This window comes from Lepidochelys kempii, chromosome 3 (genome assembly GCF_965140285.1).
Source record: "Lepidochelys kempii isolate rLepKem1 chromosome 3, rLepKem1.hap1, whole genome shotgun sequence".
Classification (NCBI taxonomy): Eukaryota; Metazoa; Chordata; order Testudines; family Cheloniidae; genus Lepidochelys; species Lepidochelys kempii.
The window spans coordinates 76393631-76420859 of record NC_136382.1 but is presented as its reverse complement, the minus strand read 5'-3'; the positions used below and the strand labels follow the sequence as shown (position 1 = coordinate 76420859).

General features: G+C 47.2%; 1 protein-coding gene across 2 annotated transcripts in view; it reads left to right on the top strand.

Moving 5' to 3' along the window:
- Positions 1 to 8692: 8692 nt before the first annotated feature.
- The window catches only part of COQ3 (coenzyme Q3, methyltransferase), a 36692-nt gene continuing 18155 nt past the window's right edge, over positions 8693 to 27229 (top strand). The window contains exon 1 of one of the 2 annotated variants that reach the window (XM_073336830.1): positions 8693 to 9097. In XM_073336830.1, coding sequence (XP_073192931.1) covers positions 8706 to 9097 — 392 coding nt within the window. In that variant the 5' untranslated portion in view covers positions 8693 to 8705. The remainder of the gene's footprint in view (positions 9098 to 27229) is intronic. The other variant, XM_073336831.1, reaches the window with a different exon arrangement.

Here is a 27229-nt window from a genome sequence, read left to right as displayed (position 1 = left end):
CTATTCCATTTTTGGGGGGTAGGGGGTGGGCAGGGGGTTGGATGGGTTGGGGATTCTGAGGGGGGCAGTCAGGGTGGGAAGTGGGAGGGGGCAGATAGGGGGTTGGGGCCAGGCTGTTTGGGGGGCACAGCCTTCCCTACCTAGCACCCCATACAGTTTTGCACCCCAAGGTGGCCCTTGGGCCAAAACATTTGCCCACCCCTGTCCTAAACTATGGCTACCGTACCCCTTACAAGTAGTGTTGAGGGTTCTAATTTTATTCTCACTAGATTTAGAAAACACAGAATTGCTAGAAAGTCTCTGTCCCCAGAAGTTTGTAACTTCTTCAGTTACTTGAGGGAAATAATTTTTAAAATAATCCTGATTTTTACTTTCATTTTGATGAAATAAAATTCTAAACTCAGACTGATAAACCAATTCTGGAATTTTGAGTGGAAGCCATGATGGGATGGAAGTTTTGCACCAGCTCCTAGAAAACCACAGGAAAATCATTGTGATCCTCAAACCTGATTTAGGCACCTAGGTTCCCTGTACAATGAATGAAGACAGATAAGTGCCTTAGAATGTGATCCACAAAAGCCAGCATACTAGGCAGGGAGACACCGAAGCTTGCTAGGGGAGATGGTAACAAGAGAAGTGTGTCCTAAATCCCTCCCCTCTCAAAAATAGGTGCCTAAGTCTGGGCTGCACGGTGACACCTATATCTGCTTAGTGATCCACAAACAGGGAGCCAGCCACATGGAGTCAGGTGGATTAGGGGCCTAAGGTGTCTCTTGGTAGTTAGACACATGCCTTGCTTCACACAAAATGGTGAGAGGAGGAGGTGCCCACCTTATTACTCCTTGCCCAGTGGTTAAAGCACTCATGTAAGACATGGAGACCCAGGTTCAATTCCCTTCTGTCTGATGGGGTGTGTGGGAGAGGAAGGATTTGCACACTTCTCAGGAGGGTACTTTAACCATTGAGATATGACAAATTGTGTGTGTGTGTGAAAGAGAGAGAGAGACTGTAGTCCAGGGGTTAGGGCAGCCCTTTGGGGAGTAGGAGACCCAGGGTCCAGTCCCTCCCCCCCCCCTCCCCTTTTCATTAGCCACAGTGGCACAGCTTCAATAGGAGAGATTGAGGAAACCCTCTAACATCAGAATACTATATAGCTCAGTGGTTAGAGCACTCACCTGAGAGGCAGCAGACCCTTATTCACATCCTTTTCCCCCTCTGGCAGAGAGGGGGAAATTCAACCTGTTTCTCCCACATCCCATGTAAATGCTCTAACCCCAGGGCTAAAAGTACTAAGGTGGGCACCATCTTCTTGGGTGGCCAGATTTTGAATAGAACCTGATCCAGCTTTTGAGCACACCTACTGGATTGGGCCCTGAATGTGACTTAGGCATTCAGCTGCCTGTCTTCTCTGGGGTTGTGAATTGCTCTGGGACCTAGGCAGGAGTTAGGTGTGCAGATGCCTAGATGGAGGCAGCAATGTGCATGCCCAGATGCAAAAACATAGGTGCCTAGGAAACTCTGACCCTGAAAATTTAGGCTTCTAAGTAATTTAGGCACCTACAGGGTTCAGCAGAAGTTTTGTGGATCACAGTGGAACCAAAACTGGAATGTAAGTGCCTGAGGCTTAGGCTCCTAAGTACCTTTGTAGTTCTGGGCCCCTGTTCCTTATTTCAATAATTCCATATTCCAAAAATGGAAATTGTCAGATTAGGTTTCCTCCTGGTAAAAGAGCACACTAAGACCTGGTCATCTATTTTAGCACATTATAATCCACTCAAAAACAAACACCACCACTTGATTCCAGCATTCTAATACTGCTTCCAAATTGACATGTCTTAATTGCTACTTGTTTTCTGTCATCATTTTGATTTCTCAACACTGTATTAGTTTAATGTTCTCAATTAGCATCAGATCCATTGATGATCTTACCCACATCGTCAGTATTTCCCTTTGCCTGCTACAAACAAAACTTTTAAATTCTTAATCCAGTACAACCACTGTATTGTGTCTAAGCTTTTGTTACTATCCTCTCTGCTCATACTAAGTAACTCAACATTGTTCAATAAGATATAGATACATCTTTGATGTCTTCTGCAAACACAAACAAAAAACCAACCTGTGATAGTGGGAGAAGCCTAGGGCTGACTCACCACTCTGCACTTTGTAAGTACCCAGATTGAGAGTTGATTAGAACTGGGTGATTAAACAGTTAATGAAGAGATTCAGCTCATCAGCTAAGGACTATTAATTGGGAGACAGGAGACAGAAGGAAAGGTAAAACAGCCCAAGATCTTAGAGAGATAAGACCTCTCTTTCAACTCTCTCACCCAGTGCCAAGAGGGCTGTTGAAGCTTGGGGAAAGCCTTATGGTAACAGGACATGAAGTCTGTGTAAAACACTGTAAATAAAGTCCACTGTTAGTGAACTCACCAGGAGTGTGTGAGGACTGCTTGCAAAGAGAAAGCTAGGGTGAAGGAATATGGAATTTGGAGACTTGTCCTGGCATTTCCTACTCCACTGTATGTGAAGGACTGGAAAGGGAAGCTGATGATGTGGGCAGACTGGGAAATATGGAGGAACTCCTGTGGTGGGTAGGTGAGTAGTAAAAGTTTCAACAGATCCAGTACACAGAGAGGCAGTTCTTGTTATCTTAGCAAGCTGAACAACAAAAAAGCCTACAGTAATTTATTGCAGGCCAGTTGCATGTGCAGCAACAGCTCTTTGAGAAGTTGGTGAGTCCCTCAATAAGGAGTGATTACCAGGCAACGGACATGAGGCTGTGCAAAATGGGCCTAGTGGATGACCCTGATGCTTTTTTGTTAACACCTGAGAGAATGGCTTCAGGAGTAGCCTGGAAAAAGAGGGTAGGGGCCCGACGTGGCTTTGTATCTCTTGTAAAAAGGTCAATGCCACTCAGTGATGAACAAGCAGCAGATTATGATACCGTGAATGCAGCCATTTTAGATTGGCTGGGTCTGTTGGCAGATTGATACAGGCAGAAGTTTTGAGCAGCAAAGTGGTTGGAGGGGACAAAACTTGGGGCCGTTGCTCAAAAAGTGATTAGATTGGGCCGCTAGGTGGCTGAGGCCAGATGTCTGAGGAGTTTGGGAGATTTGTGGACTCCATTATTTTGGGACTTGTAGACTGAGGTAGATAGTCCAGGTTGCAGAGATTTCTAAGACAGTTGTGGCTCACTCAGCTACTGAGCAACCAGTTACACCTGCTATTTCTATGGCCACTGCAGTTGCTATATGTGGAATACCTCTCGTAGATTCCCCCACCAGTAGCAGCTCAAGAAATACACAAAGTAATCCCACCACCACCACCTTGAGCTGGCTACTCCAGCACAAGGAGAAGAGGCCCCAACCGGGAGTTAGCCAGATGTTGTAACCTACCTCTTCTCCCACACTTAAGGTACATGCTTATCCCTCCCAAGTCCTGAATTTGGAATAAACAGTACTGGAAAGGAGCCTGGAACCTGGTTGGGGGAAAAATATTTTACACAGGGAATCTCGAAGGTATTGCCCCTACAGCATCATCACCCTACTGAAGCTGAATGATGAAGGTTGGGGGTGATTTGGTTTTGGATCAGAAGTGGCCGAGGTTGAACAGTTTACCATCCATTTGATAGATTAGCTGCACTGCTGCTGGAAGCTTGTCAGTGATCAAATAGAGCATCGCAGCGAGGAAGATGGAGAAGAGCATTGGGACAATAACACAGCCCTGCTAAATGCATGTCTTAATCTTAAAAGGCACCATAGCAGATCCATTTCAAAAGATCACTGCTTGCAAGTCATTGTGAAAGAGTTAAAAGAATGGTGATAAATGTTGGTGGGCATCCATACTTCAGAAGGATTTTCTACCGTGCTTCTCTCTTGATGGAGTCAAAGGCTTCTGTCAGGTCCATGAACACCAGTCTGTGGTATTCTCTACATTTTTCCTGCAGCTGGCAAGCAGTAAAGATCATGTCAGTGGTGCCTTTAGATGGTTTAAACTAGGGGTTCTCACAACAAAATTTTTGATGGCCTAAGAGTACAGCCACCCACTCGTGCTCATGGCTGGTCTGACAATGTTTCTTAAAGTATTAATTAACTTTAGGAAAAACAAATATGCACATATACATGTCCACATCATTGTAATTTATATATGTAGGGTTTTTTTTTTTTTTTAACACGATAATAAAAACGTACTGTTGTCTCCATTCTTTACTGGTCCTAAACAACATAGAAACACAAAGTGCTTTGCACGTTCTTGTCTTTTTTGTTATTTCTTTTGCTTTTTTGTTTTTTAAAAGACTTGCTAGCTCCTACAACTACTGCTGTAAAAAGGAATACTTGCATGTAATATCATTTTTCACAGTCCTCCTAGCTGGCTCCTAAGTCTGCTGTGAAAAGTAGTATTAACAAATATCACTTTTCACAGTAGCCTTACTTAGCTCTGGGACAAATTAAGCCCTGGATGAGGTGGTGAAGAGGAAGGCAGCAGAGTCCTGGGGGGAGTTGATGGAGGGTGTGGGGGAGGCAGCAGGGGCAATTGGGGCAGGGGGGGTGAGCCTGGGGTCAGCACCCACCGCTGCCACACAGCTGGGGCCCAGGGCCAGAACTCCATAGCTGGGGCCTGAGCCCGAAGCCCTGTGCCTGGGGGATGGAGCCCCCTGCTGTGTGGTGGAAGCCCAGGCTGGAGAAGGCAGCAGGGGCCAGAGGCAATGGGGAAGGGGAGGTAAGCCAGAGGCTGGAGCCTGCTGCCCCATGACCAAAGCCTGGCTAGTGCAGCCAAACCCTGGCATTGCAGGAGGTGTGGGGGGAGGGGGGGAAGGAGGGATGAGCTTGGGGTGGGAGCCTGCCCCCGGGCTTAAAAAACTCAACCCCACTGCCCTTGGGAAGGCGGGGAACTTGCTGGCTGCCTTCTCCTCCAGCATTTGTGGTTCCAGAGGGGTCCTGGGGGAGAGATCCTGGTAGTGGTAGGGGACTCTGGGAGCGGTCCTGGGAGAGAGGCTGCTGCTTCCTCCCCTCACCAGAGCACAGCTCAGCATGCTGTGGCCACAAGAAAAGCCCCAGGTGGCAGCATTTGAGAAATGTTGGTATAAACCCACATTGAGATTCACAAAGCATGTCTTCCCAGAGGAAGAAGATGGTTCAGGAGGAATCTAGCAAGGACGTTTCCTGAAGTTACTAGCAGAGAGATTCCTCTATAATTTCCGCAGTCAGACTGATTTCTGATGTTGTGTTAATGTGTCAGAATATATACAGGTACCATTGATATAACTAGGTTGAAACCACACTAAAGTTTTCACTGATTTAACTAAATCAATTTTAAACAGATTTAAAATAACTGGTGAAATCCTGTGTTCAGACAATCCCTGAGAGCAAGGACGGAGAGAAGTGGAGACACCAGGCAGCGGTGTTGGGCGGTAAAGCAGTGACCTTCCTGCAGCGCTGGGGAGGCAGGTGGAGGGGCTCTCCCAGGGGGGCTGCTGTATGCTGTGTGGTGATCACGATTTTAATTCTGGCTTGGGGCACGTAAAAAAAGAAGTGGAGTACTTGTGGCACCTTAGAGACTAACCAATTTATTTGAGCATGAGCTTTCGTGAGCTACAGCTCACTTCATCAGATGCATACCGTGGAAACTGCAGCAGACTTTATATACACACAGAGAATATGAAACAATACCTCCTCCCACCCCACTGTCCTGCTGGTAATAGCTTATCTAAAGTGATCATCAAGTTGGGCCATTTCCAGCACAAATCCAGGTTTTCTCACCCTCCACCCCCCCACACACAAATTCACTCTCCTGCTATTCTCTGTGTGTATATAAAGTCTGCTGCAGTTTCCACAGTATGCATCTGATGAAGTGAGCTGTAGCTCACGAAAGCTCATGCTCAAATAAATTGGTTAGTCTCTAAGGTGCCACAAGTACTCCTTTTCTTTTTGCGAATACAGACTAACACGGCTATTACTCTGAAACCTGTCAAAAAAAGAAGTGTGGGTCAGGCAGGGGTTCTGCTACTCACTGGCAGGGGGCAGGGTGATAGACCTGGTCGCAGCCAGTGTTCCCTCTAATTTTTGACAGGCCGTGTGTGTAAAAAAATTTATTCTGCGCAAATTTTTGAAGCAGAGTCCAAATTTGTGTGCCATGAGGCAAATGCGCCCAAGCGAGTAAAATACTTATATGTTATCCCTTTCCCACCCCTTGCCAGCTGGCAGAATCTGGCTGTGTTGATAGATGGCAGGCGAACAATGTCAAAAGTCGCCCATAAATGATATTTCGGCCTGACTCCGAGGTAGTATTTCATTTTTTGTGCGTCTGGTGTTTTGCCATGTGCACAGGGTTTAGGATCTGTGCGCACACACACATGTACAACTTAGAGGGAACAGTGGTCACAGCACCTGTGCCTGCAGGTGACTCCCAGGAGCCACTCGGTCTGCTGCCCAGCCCTAGGGTGACCAGACGTCCTGATAAAATGGGACTGTCCCGATATATAGTTGTTTGTCCCATGTCCCGACCAATGTACTGTTTGGACGCCATTTGTCCCGATATTTTGGCGTGGTGTTGTACCTATAAAATAAAAACCAGCAGGATCTTATTAAAAGGAAAAAGGCAAAATACCACATTTATTGTGAATACAGAAGGAATCCTCGTAAGCAGTTAGTTATAGCTATAACATGCCATTCAATCTCATATTTATTCACACATTCATTCATACAAACACACACACACACAGGTTCTGCAAGGTTGTTATCATAGTTACCAGCCTTAGAGTTGCTCATGGCAAGCCACTGGCCAGGTGGCCTGGACATGAGGAGGGAGCAGGGCCTTGTCAGATGCTCATCTGATGCTCCTGGAAGTTGGTTTGCAGAATCAGACCCCAAAGTTCTCACTTTTTAGAGTCTATTTTTATAGGAATTTCTTCCTATGCCAGTCTATGGGAATTGCTTCATCATGCTGTTGCTGAATCAATCAGCAGATAGCACATTCCTGACGGCTCCAAGATGTTATCTTGTTCTTTGGTTCTCCCATTCTTGAGGCTGTTGGGTGGATTCCAGTCTGCCCTCCGGGGGTCCTCTGGTTATTTCCACTTGACGCCTTCTTCAGCCGATGGACACTGGATTCTTAGGCTGGCACCTCCCTGATCATTCAGTTATTATCCACACCAAGCATCCATCCACATACATCCTCTATCTCTATTTTAATCACAATTGTTAATACAACAAAAGGGTGGGGAGTCTCTGGGTGCTGTTTCTGTTGTTCGAGTATTGCTTTGAGTCTCTCTCTCTGTGAATTGCTTTGAGAACAGACTCTGTCTTAGACTGTACTAACACAATTAGCAGCTTGCAAGTTTCACACATAGAGGGAGAGAAACAGTACCAAAAACCAAGAGACTTCTTAATTAGTAATACCCTGGAATTTAAACTCTGGGGAATCAAACTCATTTGTGATTTTAATACAGAACTTCTTTAATATGATCCAACAGTGGGGCTGGACTGAATTGGTCACCCTAGCTGGCAGGCTCCTGCGCAGCTACTGGGAAGCGGCCGGCAGGACCCTGCAGCCCCTAGGCACAGTGGCAGCCGGGGGGGGAGGGGGGGAGGAGGAGTCTCCAGTCCGTGTGCTATGCCCACCACCAGCGCTGGCTCCATTGCAGCCAATGGGAGTTGCAGGAGCAGGGCCTGTGAGCATGGGCAGTGCACAGAGCCCCCTGGCCGCCCTGACCCTAGGAGCCAGAGGGACCTGATGGCCACTTCCCCAGAGCTGCCCCAGGTGAGTGCCACTGGGACCCCCACCCCACCCCTGCCCCAGGCAGGTCCTTCTGGCTCCTAGGGTCAGGGACAGACAGGGGGCTCTGCGCAGTACCTGTGCCATGCAAACCCTGCCCCCGCAGCTCCCATTGGCACAATTCCGGCCAATGGGAGCTGCGGAGCTGGCACTAGTAATGGGTACAGCATGTGGAGAACCCCCAGCAACCCTGACCCTAGAAGCCAGAGGGACCTGCTGGCTGCTTTCTGGAAGCCACCCCAGGTAACCGCCACCTGGACCCTGCCCCTCCTCCCCTTGCCCCAGCCCTCAGGTGAGCAGGCGGTCGGAAGACCGGCCAGGGGCAATGGGGCATGCATGGCATGATCAGATGCACACTGGTCTGGTGGCCCTGTTGAGGGCAAGCCCATGCTGTGCCACACAGCTCCCCCGTCCAACACCCCTTGAACGCCCCGTGCTCTGCACACCACCACTACTGCCCAGCGCCCCCCTGCCCACAGCCCCACCACAACTGCCCAGCACCTCACAGAACCCCCACTCCCTAGTTCCCCAACACACAGATGCCCCCTTACTGCCCAATGCCCTTCCCCACAGCCCCACCACAACAACACAGCTCCCTACACAGACCCCTACTGCCCAGTGTCCTGGCACACACAGATCTCCCCCACTGCCAGGCACTCCACCACAGACCTCCCAGACACTTACTCCCCCATGCCCTGGGCCTGCCCCCTCCCCTGGCCACGCTCACGGGCCCTGCTGGGAGGTGATGTGAGTGTCAGCTGGGTTGAGCCTAGGGTGACCAGACAGCAAGTGTGTTAAATCGGGACAGGGGGTTGGGGGTAATAGGAGCCTATGTTAAAAAAACCCCCAAATATCAGGACTGTCCCTATCAAATCAGGACATCTGGTCACCCTAGCTGAGCCAGCAGCGCGGTGGGGGTTGGAACTGGGACCATGCCCCGTGGCTTCAGCTCCGGGGGCTGGAGCTGGGGCCATGTGCCCCTCGCAGGGGCCGTACGCCCCCCACAGCTTCCAGGGCTGTGCGTCCCCCTCCCCCGGGGCCCGGTCGGGGCTCTGCGCCTGTGGCGTCCCCGCCCCATGTGTCCCGAGATTTTCCTCTCGCGCTCAGCTCACTGCCCAGCCCGGAACTATGCGGCGGAGGCCGCGCCGTGCGGCGGCGGGAGGCGGGTCCCGGGTCCCGCTCGGGGCGGAGCTCGGCAGCGGCGCTCTGCCCGAGGCAATGTGGGGCTGCGGCGGGCTGAACAGAGCAGCCCGGGCTCTCGTCGCCCCGCGGGGCCGGAGCAGCGGGGCGGGCCCGCCCGGGAGGAGACCGGGGGCAGCGGCCGGTGAGTACCTTCTGTGCCCGGCCACAGCCAAGCGGGGCTGGGGCAGGCAGTCCGGGGCGGCGGCATCAGCTGGCTCTGGGTGTTTCCTGCGCGGCCTGCCTGTGGCCCGCGGCGGCCGGGCTACGTGTCCCCCAGCGCTGGGCGCGCCTCCACCGCCGCCAGCCGCCGTGGCTGTGCCGGGGCCAGTAGCGCTCTCCAGTGCTGGGCGCGGGCTCCGGAACCGCCGCGGTGCCTCTGCGGCCGGCTTGCGCCATCGGCGTGATTGACAGCGCCCAGGCGCCGCCCGCGCCGCGCTGCCCCAGAGCTGCCATGGGGCGCGCGGGCGGGCGCTTACCCGGGGCCCGGTGCGAACGCGCCGCGGCCGAACTGCCCAGCAGCCCTGGGAGCTGCCGGCGGCTGTGCAAATGTAAACAAACTGTCTCCTGCCCGCCAGCGGATTACCCTGACGGGCCGCGGGTCGCCCACCCTTGCAGGACTGTTCTTGTGGTCACTGGCTTCGATGTGTCACAATACTGTACTTGCAGCCTAAATTGTTATAATATGGACGGAGGAGTCGCTTTTTAGAAACAAATGGAGGGTTGGCCGGTTGGCATGGTGGAAGTTCCACACGGAGTAATAGCTATTTTGCTACAGCCATTTAAACAGGAAAGCTAATTGTCAATGTATTTAGGATGGAACTAATTATATAAAATTAAGTTTAGAAACATTTTATGGGTCGTTTGCTCTATTAAAGCTTGAAGCTGGCAATTTTGAATGGCCCTACTGGTCTGCAAAGGTGGCTTAGAGGAGTAAAGCTCTAAAGAGTACCATCGTCAGGGATTCACAATGTCTGGTCTATGCCCCAGCTTGCGGAGTGATCCCTTTTCTGTGCTGGGCCCTGAGAACTCGCAAAGTTCCAGAAGGGCAGGTCCAGGACCTCCCAGAGTTTGAAACTGGGCCTTTGGGCACCAGTGATCCCTGTTTCTCTCCTCGGCTCCCTGCAGCAAAGCTAGATAAGGCAGACTTCTCTGGGAGACTTGTGTGGTACCCGTTCAGGGCACAGTGCTCCCAATGAGTATTTGCTGCAACACCAGGCATCCTTTCCAAAATAAAATGGTAATTTATTAATCACCTAGCATACAGAATCTGAGAGTCCTTTAATTAGCATAGAGAAACAAAGGTTAAGATAGAGTTGCTCCCTTGAGCTAGGCTGCCATCACCATGCCAACTAAGCCATCTTGGCTCTCTCACTATCTTTTTGCCTTTACAGGCATCTGGGAGTGGGACTATCTGGCTATGTCTACACTTGCAGAGTTTTCATGCTGTCAGTTTCAAGGGTGATAGTGAAAGAAAAGTGCTGGTTTGTGTACTCACTTACTTCCACAGGCATCAGAGAGTTTACATTTGCAGCACTTCCATCCTGGATGAGAGCAGTGCACTGAGGGCAGCTATCCCACAGTGCAGCTCTCTCCATTTTGACGATGTGCCTTTTGGGAAGGGGTGAGAGGTGATCGCGGGACATCCTGGGTACCTGCACAGCCTTCTCTCCCCAAACACTGATCAGCTGCAGTAGCTCAGCATTGCTTCAAGCAGGGGATCCTTTGCTCCATGGAGCAGCCATTGTCACCTGGCCCGATGATAAGTGAGCTCTTGCCAAGAAAACAGGAAGGGGAGTTTCAAAGTTCCAGGGGCTTTACAGGGAGAGGGGTGGATGTGTGTTTACTTGGCATCAGATCAGCAGAGCTGCTGGCCAGAGTGGTCACCTAGGCACTGTGGGATATCCTCCAGAGGCTAAAAGCTCTGTAAACAGAGAGAATATCTTCACTTGCACATCACTGCAAAAGCATCACCAGTAAGCCCTGGTCTACACTAGGACTTTAGGTCGAATTTAGCAGCGTTAAATCGATGTAAACCTGCACCCGTCCACACAATGAAGCCCTTTATTTCGACTTAAAGGGCTCTTAAAATCGATTTCCTTACTCCACCCCTGACAAGTGGATTAGCGCTTAAATCGACGTTGCCAGCTCGAATTTGGGGTACTGTGGATACAATTCGATGGTATTGGCCTCCGGGAGCTATCCCAGAGTGCTCCATTATGACCGCTCTGGACAGCACTCTCAACTCAGATGCACTGGCCAGGTAGACAGGAAAAGAACCGCGAACTTTTGAATCTCATTTCCTGTTTGGCCAGCGTGGCAAGCTGCAGGTGACCATGCAGAGCTCATCAGCACAGGTGACCATGATGGAGTCCCAGAATCGCAAAAGAGCTCCAGCATGGACCGAACGGGAGGTACGGGATCTGATCGCTGTTTGGGGAGAGGAATCCGTGCTATCAGAACTCCGTTCCAGTTTTCGAAATGCCAAAACCTTTGTGAAAATCTCCCAGGGCATGAAGGACAGAGGCCATAACAGGGACCCGAAGCAGTGCCGCGTGAAACTGAAGGAGCTGAGGCAAGCCTACTAGAAAACCAGAGAGGAGAACAGCCGTTCTGGGTCAGAGCCCCAAACATGCCGCTTCTATGATGAGCTGCATGCCATTTTAGGGGGTTCAGCCACCACTACCCCAGCCGTGTTGTTTGACTCCTTCAATGGAGATGGAGGCAATACGGAAGCAGGTTTTGGGGACGAAGAAGATGATGATGAGGAGGAGGAGGTTGTAGATAGCTCACAGCAAGCAAGCAGAGAAACCGGTTTTCCCGACAGCCAGGAACTGTTTCTCACCCTAGACCTGGAGCCAGTACCCCCCGAACCCACCCAAGGCTGCCTCCTGGACCCAGCAGGCAGAGAAGGGACCTCTGGTGAGTGTACCTTTTAAAATACTATACATGGTTTAAAAGCAAGCATGTGAAAGGATTACTTTGCCCAGGCATTTGCGGTTCTCCTAGATGTAGTCCTAAAGCCTTTGTAAAAGGTTTCTGGGGAGGGCAGCCTTATTGCGTCCTTCATGGTAGGACACTTTACCACTCCAGGCCAGTAACACGTACTCGGGAATCATTGTAGAACAAAGCATTGCAGTGTATGTTTGCTGGCATTCAAACAACATCCGTTCTTTATCTCTCTGTGTTATCCTCAGGAGAGTGAGATATAATTCCTGGTCACCTGGTTGAAATAGAGTGCTTTTCTTCAGGGGACACTCAGAGGAGCCCATTCCTGCTGGGCTGTTTGCCTGTGGCTAAACAGAAATGTTCCCCGCTGTTAGCCACAGGGAGGGGGGAAGGTTGAGGGGGTAGTCACGCGGTGGGAGGAGGCAAAATGCGACCTTGTAACGAAAGCACATGTGCTATGTATGTAATGTTAACAGCAAGGTTTACCCTGAAAGAGTGTAGCCACTGTTTTATAAAATGTGTCTTTTTAAATACCGCTGTCCCTTTTTTTTTCTCCACCAGCTGCATGTGTTTCAATGATCACAGGATCTTCTCCTTCCCAGAGGCTAGTGAAGCTTAGAAAGAAAAAAAAAACGCACTCGAGATGAAATGTTCTCCGAGCTCATGCTGTCTTCCCACACTGACAGAGCACAGACGAATGCGTGGAGGCAAATAATGTCAGAGTGCAGGAAAGCACAAAATGACCAGGAGGAGAGGTGGCGGGCTGAAGAGAGTAAGTGGCGGGCTGAAGAGAGTAAGTGGCGGGCTGAAGAAAGTAAGTGGCGGGCTGAAGACAGGGCTGAAGCTCAAATGTGGCGGCAGCGTGATGAGAGGAGGCAGGATTCAATGCTGAGGCTGCTGCAGGGCCAAACCAGTATGCTCCAGTGTATGGTTGAGCTGCAGCAAAGGCAGCTGGAGCACAGACTGCCACTGCTGCCCCTCTGTAACCAACCGCCCTCCTCCCCAAGTTCCATAGCCTCCACACCCAGACGCCCAAGAACGCGGTGGGGGGGCCTCCGGCCAACCAGCCACTCCACCACAGAGGATTGCCCAAAAAAAAGAAGGCTGTCATTCAATAAATTTTAAAGTTGTAAACTTTTAAAGTGCTGTGCTTAAAGTGCTGTGTGGCATTTTTCTTCCCTCCTCCACCACCCCTCCTGGGCTACCTTGGTAGCCATCCCCCTATTTGTGTGATGAATGAATAAAGAATGCATGAATGTGAAGCAACAATGACTTTATTGCCTCTGCAAGCGGTGATTGAAGGGAGGAGGGGCGGGTGGTTAGCTTACAGGGAAGTAGAGTGAACCAAGGGGCGGGGGGTTTCATCAAGGAGAAACAAACAGAACTTTCACACCGTAGCCTGGCCAGTCATGAAACTGGTTTTCAAAGCTTCTCTGATGTGTACCGCGCCCTCCTGTGCTCTTCTAACCGCCCAGGTGTCTGGCTGTGCGTAACCAGCAGCCAGGCGATTTGCCTCAACCTCCCACCCCGCCATAAACGTCTCCCCCTTACTCTCACAGATATTGTGGAGCACACAGCAAGCAGTAATAACAGTGGGAATATTGGTTTCGCTGAGGTCTAAGTGAGTCAGTAAACTGCGCCAGCGCACCTTTAAACGTCCAAATGCACATTCTACCACCATTCTGCACTTGCTCAGCCTGTAGTTGAACAGCTCCTGACTACTGTCCAGGGTGCCTGTGTACGGCTTCATGAGCCATGGCATTAAGGGGTAGGCTGGGTCCCCAAGGATACATATAGGCATTTCAACATCCCCAACAGTTATTTTCTGGTCTGGGAATAAAGTCCCTTCCTGCAGCTTTTGAAACAGACCAGAGTTCCTGAAGATGCAAGCATCATGCACCTTTCCCGGCCATCCCACGTTGATGTTGGTGAAATGTCCCTTGTGATCCACCAGAGCTTGCAGCACTATCGAAAAGTACCCCTTGCGGTTTATGTACTTGGCGGCTTGGTGCTCCGGTGCCAAGATAGGGATATGGGTTCCGTCTATAGCCCCACCACAGTTAGGGAATCCCATTGCAGCAAAGCCATCCACTATGACCTGCACATTTCCCAGGGTCACTACCCTTGATATCAGCAGATCTTTGATTGCGTGGGCTACTTGCATCACAGCAGCCCCCACAGTAGATTTGCCCACTCCAAATTGATTCCCAACTGACCGGTAGCTGTCTGGCGTTGCAAGCTTCCACAGGGCTATCGCCACTCGCTTCTCAACTGTGAGGGCTGCTCTCATCTTGGTATTCATGCACCTCAGGGCAGGGGAAAGCAAGTCACAAAGTTCCATGAAAGTGCCCTTACGCATGTGAAAGTTTCGCAGCCACTGGGAATCGTCCCAGACCTGCAACACTATGCGGTCCCACCAGTCTGTGCTTGTTTCCCGAGCCCAGAATCGGCATTCCACAGCATGAACCTGCCCCATTAGCACCATGATGCATGCATTGGCAGGGCCCATGCTTTCAGAGAAATCTGTGTCCATGTCCTGATCACTCACGTGACCGCGCTGACGTCGCCTCCTCGCCTGGTATCGCTTTGCCAGGTTCTGGTGCTGCATATACTGCTGGATAATGCGTGTGGTGTTTAATGTGCTCCTAATTGCCAAAGTGAGCTGAGCGGCCTCCATGCTTGCCTTGGTATGGCGTCCGCACAGAAAAAAGGCGCGGAACGATTGTCTGCCGTTGCTCTGACGGAGGGAGGGGCGACTGATGACACGGCTTACAGGGTTGGCTTCAGGGAGCTAAAATCAACAAAGGGGGTGCCTGTACATCAAGGAGTATTTCAGGCAGGACTTCACGGAGGGTTCCAATAAGAAATGGTGCACCTAAGTTATTGTTCTTATTGGAACAAGGAGGTTAGCCTGGCCTCTGATTGATACATGGCTAGATTTACCTCGCTGCACCTTCTCTGTGAGTGACTGCAGTGTGATCTAGAGGAATGAGTCCCCTAGACAGGGGAGGAGGCAAATGAGTACAAAACAAATCTGGTCTATTTCTTGTTCTGACCCACTCCATCTATCTTTTACATCTTTGGCTGGCAGCAGACGGTGCAGAAGGACTGCATGCCATCCACATCTCATGGCTGCTCGGCAGAAGATGGTACAGTACGACTGCTAGCCATCCTCATCTCTTGCCTGCCTGGCAGAAGATGGTATAATACGACTGCTAGCAATCCTCATCTCTTGCCTGCCTGGCAGAAGATGGTACAGTACGACTGCTAGCAGTCCGTATCGCCTGCCCGCTCACCATAAGACGGTTCAATAGGACTGACTGCAGGACTAAAGAGAATGACCTGCTCAAGTCACTCCAGATTTAGTCCCTGCACCCATGTCTGCCCAGGTGCTCCCAGCCGACGTGGCCAGGAGCACCTCGGACATGACGATGATGGCTACCAGTCGTACTGTACCGTCTGCTGCCACAAGGCAAGGGGTTGCTGCTACTGTGTAGCAATGCCGTACCGCGTCTGCCAGCACCCAGGAGACATAGGGTGACGGTTACCTGAGCGGGCTCCATGCTTGCAGTGGTATGGCGTCTGCACAGGTAACTCAGGAAAAAAGGCGCGAAATGATTGTCTGCCCTTGCTTTCACGGAGGGAGGGAGGGAACGGGGGCCTGACGATATGTACCCAGAACCACCCGCGATAATGTTTTAGCCCCATCAGGCATTGGGATCTCAACCCAGAATTCCAATGGGCAGCGGAGACTGTGGGAACTGTGGGATAGCTACCCACAGTGCAACGCTCCGGAAGTCGACTCTAGCCTCGGTACTGTGGAAGCGCTCCGCCGAGTTAATGCACTTAATGCACTTAGAGCATTTTCTGTGGGGACACACACACTCGAATATATAAAACCGATTTCTAAAAAAACGACTTCTATAAATTCGACCTTATTCCGTAGTGTAGACATACCCTAAGAGTTCTATGCCTCTCGTGGAGTTGGTTTTCTTTTTGTGGTGAAACTTCTGAAGTTTCACTGCAAAAAATCAATGGCAAGTGTAGACACTCCCACGGTTTTTGCTCAAAAAAGGAGACTTTTTCTGCTTTAAATAGCAAGTGTAGACATGCCCTAAGTCTCTCTCGGACACCTCCCCCTCCCCCCTTCCAGGCCAGTTCTTAATGCAACTTCCAAATACCTTTCCTCTTCATTCTTTAGCTGGGGCTTTTGCTCCTCTTCCCTGCGGGGAGGTGAGGGAAAAAATCTCCTTTCTCTTGGTTGTTGATTGCTAGGTGTGAATGGCTCAGCCACTGGGGTTCCCATTGTCTTTCCATAGATATGGGTTGGTTTCAGTCAGTCCTTAGTAACCCATTCCTACCACCCTAGACACGTGTGGCACAGTGCAGAGTCAACCTATGGAATTCATTGACATGGGATATTATAAAGGCCAAAAGTATAACTGTGTTCAAAATAGGTAGATAAGTTCCTGGAGGATAGGTCCATCAGTAGTTATTAGGCAAGATGGTCAGAGACACAACTCCATGTTTTAGGTGTCCCTAAATGTCTGACTGCCAGAGACTGGAATTGGACGACGGGATGGATCACTTGATAATTACCTTGTTCAGTTCATGCCCTCTGAAGCATCTGCCACCTGCCCCTGTGGGGAGACAGGATACTGAGCTAGATAGACCATTGATCTGACCCAGTATGGCCATTCTTATGTTCCCATGTCCCCTGCTCTGCCCCAAGAGCAACTTTGTAACCTTTTACACTTCATGCATAGCCATGCAAAACACAGAGGGAAACTGAAGCGTACATAGCAATCATAAAAATATTACCAAAATTCTTACTTTATCACACCATAAAACAGGATAAGCACTTTTCAACTTCACTGGTGGATTTTCCTAAATCAATAACTAAAGGACATAGTTGTAGGTATATATTGTTACATGAAATAAGGGCATAAGCCACAATTAGCAGGAGTAAATATTCATATAATGGTAGTACTGAAGGACCCCAATAGGGTTAATAAATTAAAACTACCAAAATGATTTGCTTTGTATTTTTTAAGCTGGCAGCAAAAAAATCAGTCTAAAGCATTGGTAGGGTGATCTGATTCATAAAAAGAATACCAACAGATCTGTGGCCTTTGAACTATGTACTCACTTTATTTGCATTATACATTTCCAGTTGTTTGACAGCACATTTGTGTTTCATTTTATCTACATTAGTTCTGTGTTTTTTTTGTATGCAATGTTGCTGTAGTCATGTTAGTCTCAGGGTATTAGAGAAACAAGGTGGGTGAGGTAATATCTTTTACTGCACCAACTTCTGTTGGTGAGAGAGACAAGCTTTCGAGTTTACACAGAGCTCTTCTTCAGGTCTGGGAAACTAACTCAGACACTCTGTGTCAGTTTTCCAGACTTGAAGAGGAGATCCGTGTAAGCTCGAAAGCTTTTCTCTCTTACCAACGGAAGTCCAGTAGAAGATATGACCTCACCCATCTTGTGTCTGTCTCTCTCTCTCTCTCTCTCTCTCTCTTTTTTTCCTGTCATTTAGTTGCTTTATTTATCACCTGTAAAGTACCTAAGTATTTTCTATAAATAACTTAGTAGTGAGATTCTCCCTTCTCTCCTCAGAAGGGATACAGCACTGTTAGCATGAAACTGACTGTCATGTAAACACATTGGAGCATGTTCATATACATTAATAAAATAAAACAAATAACTCTACCAAAACACTACACTAGCCCACATAATTTTTCCTATGGGGAGAGTATGAGACAGAGCGAACTGCATGTGAACAGATGTTAGTCACATTGCTTAATACGCTGCTGGAAGGCACTCATATTTCAGTGATGAGGGGTGGTATAAGAACTTATATAAGAACAAATTGCTTAAAATAATTGCTCTAATTCTGTTTTGTTACTCAAGTATAAACACACAGACTATGACTTGACGCATGTGTCTAAATGAGAGGTGATAAATAGTTTTTTTAGATACTTCAAGTTTGATGCCCGAAATCGTCTACTACAGGAATAAAACTAGCTATTCCCTTTGTTCTGTATCTGAGTTCTTAATGACAGACTGATGTTTTTGGCAACTTTTCTTTCAATAGTTCTTGGTTTTTCTTTTTTAAAATCTCACTCGCTATTTATTCTTAAAGAGTGGGAAGGTGCGGGGAAGAAGCTATATGCAACATTATGATTGCACAGCTAAAAATTAGGAAATCCAGAAGTTATGGTTGCAGTAGTGATGCTAACTCAGCTGTGTTACATATCCTGTATGTTTTATGGCAAATACTACAATGTTAAGCTACATATTTAACTAGAACAGTGGGAATAGAAAATGGGTAAAATATTCAGAAGTACCTATATCCCATTTTCAAATGAGATTTAGGAGATAGGTTTCAGAGTAACAGCCGTGTTAGTCTGTATTCGCAAAAAGAAAAGGAGTACTTGTGGCACCTTAGAGACTAACCAATTTATTTGAGCATGAGCTTTCGTGAGCTACAGCTCACTTCAAGCTCATGCTCAAATAAATTGGTTAGTCTCTAAGGTGCCACAAGTACTCCTTTTCATTTAGGAGATAGGTTTCATCAAAAGTCAATGGGATTTCGGTACATAGGTGGTAGGATTTGGTTTAAGACATTCAGATTGAGGAACATATGAGTTGTCATCTTGGATCAGATCCAAGGTACATCTACTACAGTATTGTGTCTCTCACAGGCCAGCACCAGCAGCTTCAGAGGAAAGTGTAAGAATCCTGTAGCAGGCAGATGGTCTGCCTGCACATTGTCTCTTCCTGGCCTTTAATAGCGGAGATCAGTTAAAGACCTGAAGTATGAGGTTTAATATCCCTTCCAAAATGTTTATCATTAATTATAACTGGATATTTTTGATATCCATATAAATGTCCATTACCTTTTGGAATTTTGTTAATTTCTTGGCCTCAATAGCTTCCTGTGGCAATGAGTACCACAGGTGAATGATAGGTGTGCAAATGTATTTGCTTTTAACTAGTTTGAATTTTCTACCTTATAATGTCATTGAATGTCCTCTTGTTCTTGTGTTATGAGTCAGGGAAAATGGAAGGGTCCTGATCTACCTACTCTGTATCATTTATTATTTTATAGACTTTTATCATGTTCCCTCTTACTCGCCTCCTTTCTAAGGTAAATAATCACAATCTTCAATCTCTCTTCATATAAGAGTTTTTCCAGGCCTTGGATCATTCTCATAGCCCTCCTCTGAACCCCCTCTAGTTCTGCAGTACCCTTTTAGAGATGGTGTGACATTACTGTACACTGTATTCCAGATGAGATCACTTCACTGATTTATATAAAGGCATTATAATGAAGATGTTTTCTGTATTATTCTCCCTCCCTCCCATTCCTTATGCATCCTACCATCTTGTTTGCTTTTTGTCTGCAGCTGCCCACTGAGCATGGGTTTTCATTGAGCTGTCTACAGTGACATCCAGGTGTCTTTCTTGAGTTGATACAATTAATTTAGAACCCTGTAAGGTGTACAAGTAGTTTATATTTTTTCTCTTCAGTGTGCATGACTCTGCATTTATCAATATTGTCATCATTTGCCTTTGTGTTGCCCATTCACCTAGCTTGTTTGGTCTCTCTGAAGTTCCTCACAGCCCTCTCTGGTCCTGAATAATCTAAGTAATTTTGTCATCTTCACATTTTGCTATCTCACTACTTAGCCTGTGGTTTCAGATCACTAAGAAATATATAGAAGAACACAGAACCTTGAGAGACCCCATTGTTAACCTTCTGCTATGATGAAAATTGTCCATTTAATTCTAGTCTTTGCTTTCTGTCTCCTAGCCAGTTTTTTATTTGATAGTACTTTGACTCTCGCCCCATGACTTTTTAGCTTCTTTAGTAGCTTCTTATGCAGGGCCTTTTTGAAGTCTAAATTCTGTCAATCAGTTTATTGACAAATTCCAAGAATTCTAAGAGATTAGTGAGACATGATTTTCCTTTGCAGAAACTGTGCTTGTTAGACCCAGTCATATAACCTTCCAGGTGTTTTATTCTGTTTTTATCCGCCATTTCAACCAATTTGCCAGATACAGAGGTAAGGTTTACTGGCCTATAATTCCCTGTATCATCCCCCAGCGCCTTTTTAAAATATAGGTACAACATTTGCTACCCTCCAGGCCTCTGAAATAGTGGCTGTTTTTAATGACAGATGGCATATTTTTGTTATTACTTTATACTTAATCTCTTTTAGGACTCTTGGATATAGCATCTAGTCTTGTTGACGTATTGCTTCTTAAATTATCAATTTCTTCTAGCACCTCTTCTTCTGATACTTTAGTCTCTGAGAGTACTTCATCTTTATTACCAGAAAAAAGCAGGTCCAGGATAGACATCTTCCCAACATCCTCGCTGGTGAAGACAGATACAAAGAAACTTCCTTATCTTCCTCAATTGTTCCCTTTAATTCCTGGTGATCTAGCAGACCCACTGATTACTTTATAGACTTCCTGCTTCCCCATATGCTTGTTTGTTTTTAACACCTTTAACTATTTGCTTTTCAAAATCCATGTAGGCCTTTCTAATTTTCCTTTAGCATATTGCCTTCTGCAATTTATATTTCTCTTTATTCGCTTCATCGAGTCAGATTTCTAAATTTTGAAGGATTTCTGTTTGGCTTAAATAGCTTCTTCAACTTTGCCATTTAGCCATATTGGCTTACTCCTTGCTGGTTCCCTTTTTGTTCATGTCTTTTGAGATGCTTATATTTTTAACATTAGCATATATGCCACCACTACGGATTTTACTTTCTCAGCTTTTAACTTTAGGGCCTTTTTTTGACTAATCTCATTTTATTGAAATCTCCTTTTTTAAAGGTTAGTGTTCTGTATGTTGTCATTTTTCAGTATCCTCCCTATCCTATTGGAAGTTGAACCTTAGTGCTTCATGTTCCCTATGTCTAAATGGGGATCGTACCATTTGTTTCCCAGATATTTTGTGCGATTTCATTAATTGCTGATAAAGCTGAAATCCTTGAATAGAAGGCATGGTAGAAGTACAGTATGATGTTAAGAACTACAGTTTATAAACCTTTATTTTTATCATATTATATTTAATCAGATATATAATCACAGATCTCACTTTGAGATGGATCTCTGTAGTTCTGAATAATACTCAGCAAACCAAAGAAATCTATGCTTGTTAGTAGGTTCTATTCAAAAACAAAAATTTTTGCAAAGCTTAATCTCTTTGATAGTAGATATGTCCACAATTATTTTCTCTGTATGGAACTATCCTGGCCTATATAATCTAATAATAAATCAATAAGAATATTTTTAGATGTAGTTTAGAGGGAAAGTGGCTCCAAACAAAGTGACCAGTGTAAATATGCCACAGGCTCACTGTTACAGAATGTAAGCTGTACAAAGTGTTTTTTACCTGGGCAACCCATGTGAACAGTATAAGTGAATCCCATTCTACTTGACACTGTGTCCCTTTTTAATGATAATGTACAGAAGTGATTAGAGGGAAGATTGTGTACCTAGTATTTGTACGAATAAATTGTAATTACTCCAGAAGTCTTCAGATGCATCACCATTGTATAGGGCTGATTAATAACCGTAGGGATTCTGAGGTTTATTGATCTGCATGCAGGAGGTATGCTTTGCATCGCATAAAAGGTGAGTCCTGTGATTGTATCCTTTATCCTACCTAATAAGATTCCCTTCTCCCCAGACCCCCTTTAGTATCTGAAAAAACAAACTGGATTATTGCACAGTATTATGAGGCATTGTCACGCTCTCCATCATCCATTATGCTGTCAGACAAATAATCTGACATGTGGAACAAGTTAAAAAGTCAGGCTGGTGGTAATCAGATATCCCCTGGGTACCGATTATGAGGCATGGCTTTGACTAAGCTATGGATGAGGGTGCATGTGATAGGGAGAGGAGATGAATAGATTGGAAAAGTATGGGGCAGGCTGGGGAGAGGAGGACCACAGTTTCTAAAATGACATGGTGGATTTGGGGTGTGCCACCTTTAAATGTATCAGGGATCAGAGCCCTGTTTTGCTAGGCATTGTACATATATGTTAAAAATGGTCCTTGCTCCAAAGAGCTTGCCAACTAAGATCCCAATGTGCAAACACGCACATGCTTAATTTAACTACCGTGAAGTCCCCTTAAAGTCAGTGGGGTTACTTGTGGTAGTAAAGTTAAGCATGTGCATAAGTGTTTGCAATATTGGGGTCTCCACTACAAAGTTTGGTCGATTCAAATTACATATCTATACAGCCACCAAAATGTGTATATTCATAGAATCATAGAATATCAGGGTTGGAAGGGACCCCAGAAGGTCATCTAGTCCAACCCCCTGCTCGAAGCAGGACCAATTCCCAGTTAAATCATCCTAGCCAGGGCTTTGTCAAGCCTGACCTTAAAAACTTCTAAGGAAGGAGATTCTACCACCTCCCTAGGTAACGCATTCCAGTGTTTCACCACCCTCTTAGTGAAAAAGTTTTTCCTAATATCCAATCTAAACCTCCCCCACTGCAACTTGAGACCATTACTCCTCGTTCTGTCATCTGCTACCATTGAGAACAGTCTAGAGCCATCCTCTTTGGAACCCCCTTTCAGGTAGTTGAAAGCAGCTATCAAATCCCCCCTCATTCTTCTCTTCTGCAGGCTAAACAATCCCAGCTCCCTCAGCCTCTCCTCATAACTCATGTGTTCCAGTCCCCTAATCATTTTTGTTGTCCTTCGCTGGACTCTCTCCAATTTATCCACATCCTTCTTGAAGTGTGGGGCCCAAAACTGGACACAGTACTCCAGATGAGGCCTCACCAATGTCGAATAGAGGGGAATGATCACGTCCCTCGATCTGCTCGCTATGCCCCTACTTATACATCCCAAAATGCCATTGGCCTTCTTGGCAACAAGGGCACACTGCTGACTCATATACAGCTTCTCGTCCACTGTCACCCCTAGGTCCTTTTCCGCAGAACTGCTGCCTAGCCATTCGGTCCCTAGTCTGTAGCTGTGCATTGGGTTCTTCCGTCCTAAGTGCAGGACCCTGCACTTATCCTTATTGAACCTCATCAGATTTCTTTTGGCCCAATCCTCCAATTTGTCTAGGTCCTTCTGTATCCTATCCCTCCCCTCCAGCATATCTACCACTCCTCCCAGTTTAGTATCATCCGCAAATTTGCTGAGAGTGCAATCCACACCATCCTCCAGATCATTTATGAAGATATTGAACAAAACCGGCCCCAGGACCGACCCTTGGGGCACTCCACTTGATACCGGCTGCCAACTAGACATGGAGCCATTGATCACTACCCGTTGAGCCTGACAATCTAGCCAGCTTTCTACCCACCTTATAGTGCATTCATCCAGCCCATACTCCCTTAACTTGCTGACAAGAATACTGTGGGAGACCGTGTCAAAAGCTTTGCTAAAGTCTAGAAACAATACATCCACTGCTTTCCCTTCATCCACAGAACCAGTAATCTCATCATAACAGGCATGGCTGTGTGCATTTCTGCATAAAAGGCATATGCTGTGTGCATATTGCATGGCTGTGTGCATTTCTGGTTGCTTGCACTGGTACCCAGAGTCTGTGTGTTGATGTAACAGTAGTGTGAAGTGCAGTGTATCCTGGGTAGGTATCCCAGTGTGCCCTGCTGTCTGGTGCAGTGCGTTTTGGGACACTTTCACAGTGCTTTGTGAACTAGTAGCATATATCACCCAGGGATTTCTGGGAGCGAGGGGTCAAGTTCCCACCATGCTAATTTCTCCATCCTATAATACTTTCCATATCCCATAATTTTTGTTCCGTTTTTCAAAATTCTCACAGTCGCTTGGAGTGCTTTTTGGTGTCTGCCATCTGTCTGTCAGAAGCATGGAGCCGGCAGAACTCAGTACAGTTCTCGTCTGCGCTGCTAATACAGGGCACATGATTGTCCGGTATTTTCACAGCTTGAGGGAGTACTGCTGCAATTGGGATTGTGATAAAGACAATGCAGCGTTATTTGAGCACAGTAACTGGATGCTGGTGGACATAGTGAAAAACAATGCCAGGTTGCTGCTGGCATTCCCGGAGCTGCTCTGCATGTTGGAGCACTGTTTCTGGGCCTGAGAAATGAGCATTGGCTGATGAGAATTGCATCATAATGCAGATTTGGGATGATGAACAGTGGCTACAGAGCTTTCAGATGTGAAAAGCCACATTCCTGGGGCTCTGTGTCGAGCTCACCTCAGCCCTCCGCAACAGGGACACCAAAATGAGAGAAGCATTGTCAAGTGGAGAAGCAAGTGGAGATCACTCTCAGGAAGCTTTTAACACTGGCTTGCTACTGGTCAGTGGGCAATAATTTTGGGTTGGAAAATCCGTAGAGCGGGGCCCATTATGCTCCAACTGTATAAGGCCATAAAACATCTCTTGCTATGCAGGGCTGTGACTCTTGATAATGTGTAGGAAATAGTAGGCAGATTTGCAGTAATCGGGTTCCTGAACTGGACATGGAGTGGGTCCTCAAGGAACCAATTTTGAAGCACTTAGAGGAGAGGAAAGTGATTGAGAACAGTCAGCATGGCAAGTCATGCCTGACTAGTCTAATTGCCTTCTATGACGGGATAACTGGTTCTGTGGATGAGGGGAAAGCAATGGATATGTTATTCCTTCACTTTAGCAAAGCTTTTGATATGGTCTCCCACAGTATTCTTGCCAGCAAGTTAAAGAAATATGGGCTGGATGAATGGACTATAAGATGGATAGAAAGCTGGCTAGATCATCGAGCTCAACGGGTAGTGATCAATGGCTCCATATCTAGTTGGCAGCTGCTATCAAGTGGAGTGCCCCAAGGGTCAGTCCTGGGGCCGGTTTTGTTCAATATCTTCATTAATGATCTGGAGGATGGCGTGGATTGCACCCGCAGCAAGTTTGCAGATGACACTAAACTGGGAGGAGAGGTAGATGTGCTGGAGGGTAGGGATAGGATACAGAGGGCCCTAGACAAATTAGAGGATTGGGCCAAAAGAAATCTGCTGAGGTTCAACAAGGACAAGTGCAGAGTCCTGCACTTAGGACGGAAGAATACCAGGCACTGCTACAGACTAGGGACTGAATGGCTAGGCAGCAGTTCTGCAGAAAAGGACCTAGGGGTTACAGTGGACGAGAAGCTGGATATGAGTCAATAGTGTGCCCTTGTTGCCAAGAAGGCTAACAGCATTTTGGGCTGTATAAGTAGGAGCATTGCCAGCAGATCGAGGGATGTGATCATTCCCCTCTATTCGGCATTGGTGAGGCCTCATCTAGAGTACTGTGTCCAGTTTTGGTCCCCACATTACAAGAAGGATGTGGAAAAATTGGAAAGAGACCAGCGGAGGGCAACACAAATTATTAGGGGGCTGGAGCACATGACTTATGAGGAGAGGCTGAGGGAACTGGGATTATTTAGTCTGCAGAAGAGAAGAATGAGGGAGGATTTGATAGCTGCTTTCAACTACCTGAAAGGGGTTCCAAAGAGAATGGATCTAGACCAGGGGTCTCAAACTCAAATGACCACGAGGGCCACATGAGGACTAGTGCATTGGCCCGAGGGCCGCATCAGTGACACCCTACCCTTGCTGCCCCTGGCCCCGCCCCCACTCCACCCCTTCCATGAGGTCTTGCCCCTTTCCCGCCTCTTTCCTGCCCCTATTCCAACCCCTTCCCTTCAGGGAGCAGTGCGGGGTTCGCGGCGCCACAGGGTAGACGGAGGGGCACGCGGTGTGGGGGTGCGGGGACCTTGGCGGGCTGCATGAAAGAACCCTGCGGGCAGCATGCGGCCCACGGGCCACGTGTTTGAGACCCCTGATCTAGACTGTTCTTAGTGGTAGCAGATGACAGAACAAGGAGTAATGGTCTCAAGTTGCAGTGGGGGAGGTCTAGGTTGGATATTAGGAAAAACTTTTTCAGTAGGAGGGTACTGAAGCACTGGAATGGGTTACCTAGGGAGGTGGTGGAATCTCCTTCCTTAAAAGTTTTTAAGGTCAGGCTTGACAAAGCCCCGGCTGGGATGATTTAGTTGGGTATTGGCCCTGCTTTGAGCGGGGGGTTGGACTAGATGACCTCCTGTGTTCTTTCCAACCCTGATATTCTATGATTCTAACTGCGATAGGGTGATAGACCGCATACACGTCCCTATTTTGGCACCAGCCCACCTTACCACACAGAAAGGGTTACTTTTCTGTGGTTGTGTAGGTGCTAGTGGATCACCAGGTGCACTTCACTGATATCAGTGTGGCTGATCAAGGAAGAACACTGGACTTCTCAAAAAGCTGCAAGCGGGCACATTCTTTCCCAACCGGGAGATTGCCATTGGTGATGTTGAAGTGGCAATAGTGAGTCTGAGGGACCCAACCTACCCCTTGCTTCCCTGGCTCATGAAGCTATACACTGGCCACCTCAGACACCAAGAAAATTTTAACTACCAGCTCAGCAGGTGCAGAATTACATTAGAATTTGCTTTTGGGAGATCGAAGGGATGCTAGTGGTGTTTACTTACTAGATTGGATCTCAATGAGAGAAACATTCCAATGGTTTCAGAGTAGCAGCCATGTTAGTCTGTATTCACAAAAAGAAAAGGAGTACTTGTGGCACCTTAGAGACTAACCAATTTATTTGAGCATAAGCTTTCGTGAGCTACAGCTCACTTCATCGGATGCATACTGTGGAAAGTACAGAAGACGTTTTTATACACACAAACCATGAAAAAATGGGTGATTATCACTACAAAAGGTTTTCTCTCCCCCCACCCCACTCTCCTGATGTATGATACACATTGTAAGGAGAGTGATCACTTTACATAAGCTTATTACCAGCAGGAGAGTGGGGTGGGGGGAGAGAAAACCTTTTGTAGTGATAATCACCCATTTTTTCATGGTTTGTGTATATAAAAATATCTTCTGTACTTTCCACAGTATGCATCCGATGAAGTGAGCTGTAGCTCACGAAAGCTTATGCTCAAATAAATTGGTTAGTCTCTAAGGTGCCACAAGTTCTCCTTTTATTTATGTCAAGATATGTAAACGGTAATTCCGTCCAGTCTGTTGTGGCTACATTTATACTGACCTGTGTTTTTACATGTGTATATGTAGCTGTGGTTCTCTTCTTGTTCCTCGGTGTGGAACAGTTGGATTAAGGAAGTACACTGTGGTATGTTTAGGTATATTTAGGACTGCAACGTCTGCTCAGTGCGGGATCTTTGGGACTGTAGGTCAACCATGCTCTGTAACATTTGTGTTTGTTACTCGAATAACCCCATTATGTCCTGGTGCATTTCTTTGGTGCCTCCTAGTCCTTTTGCCT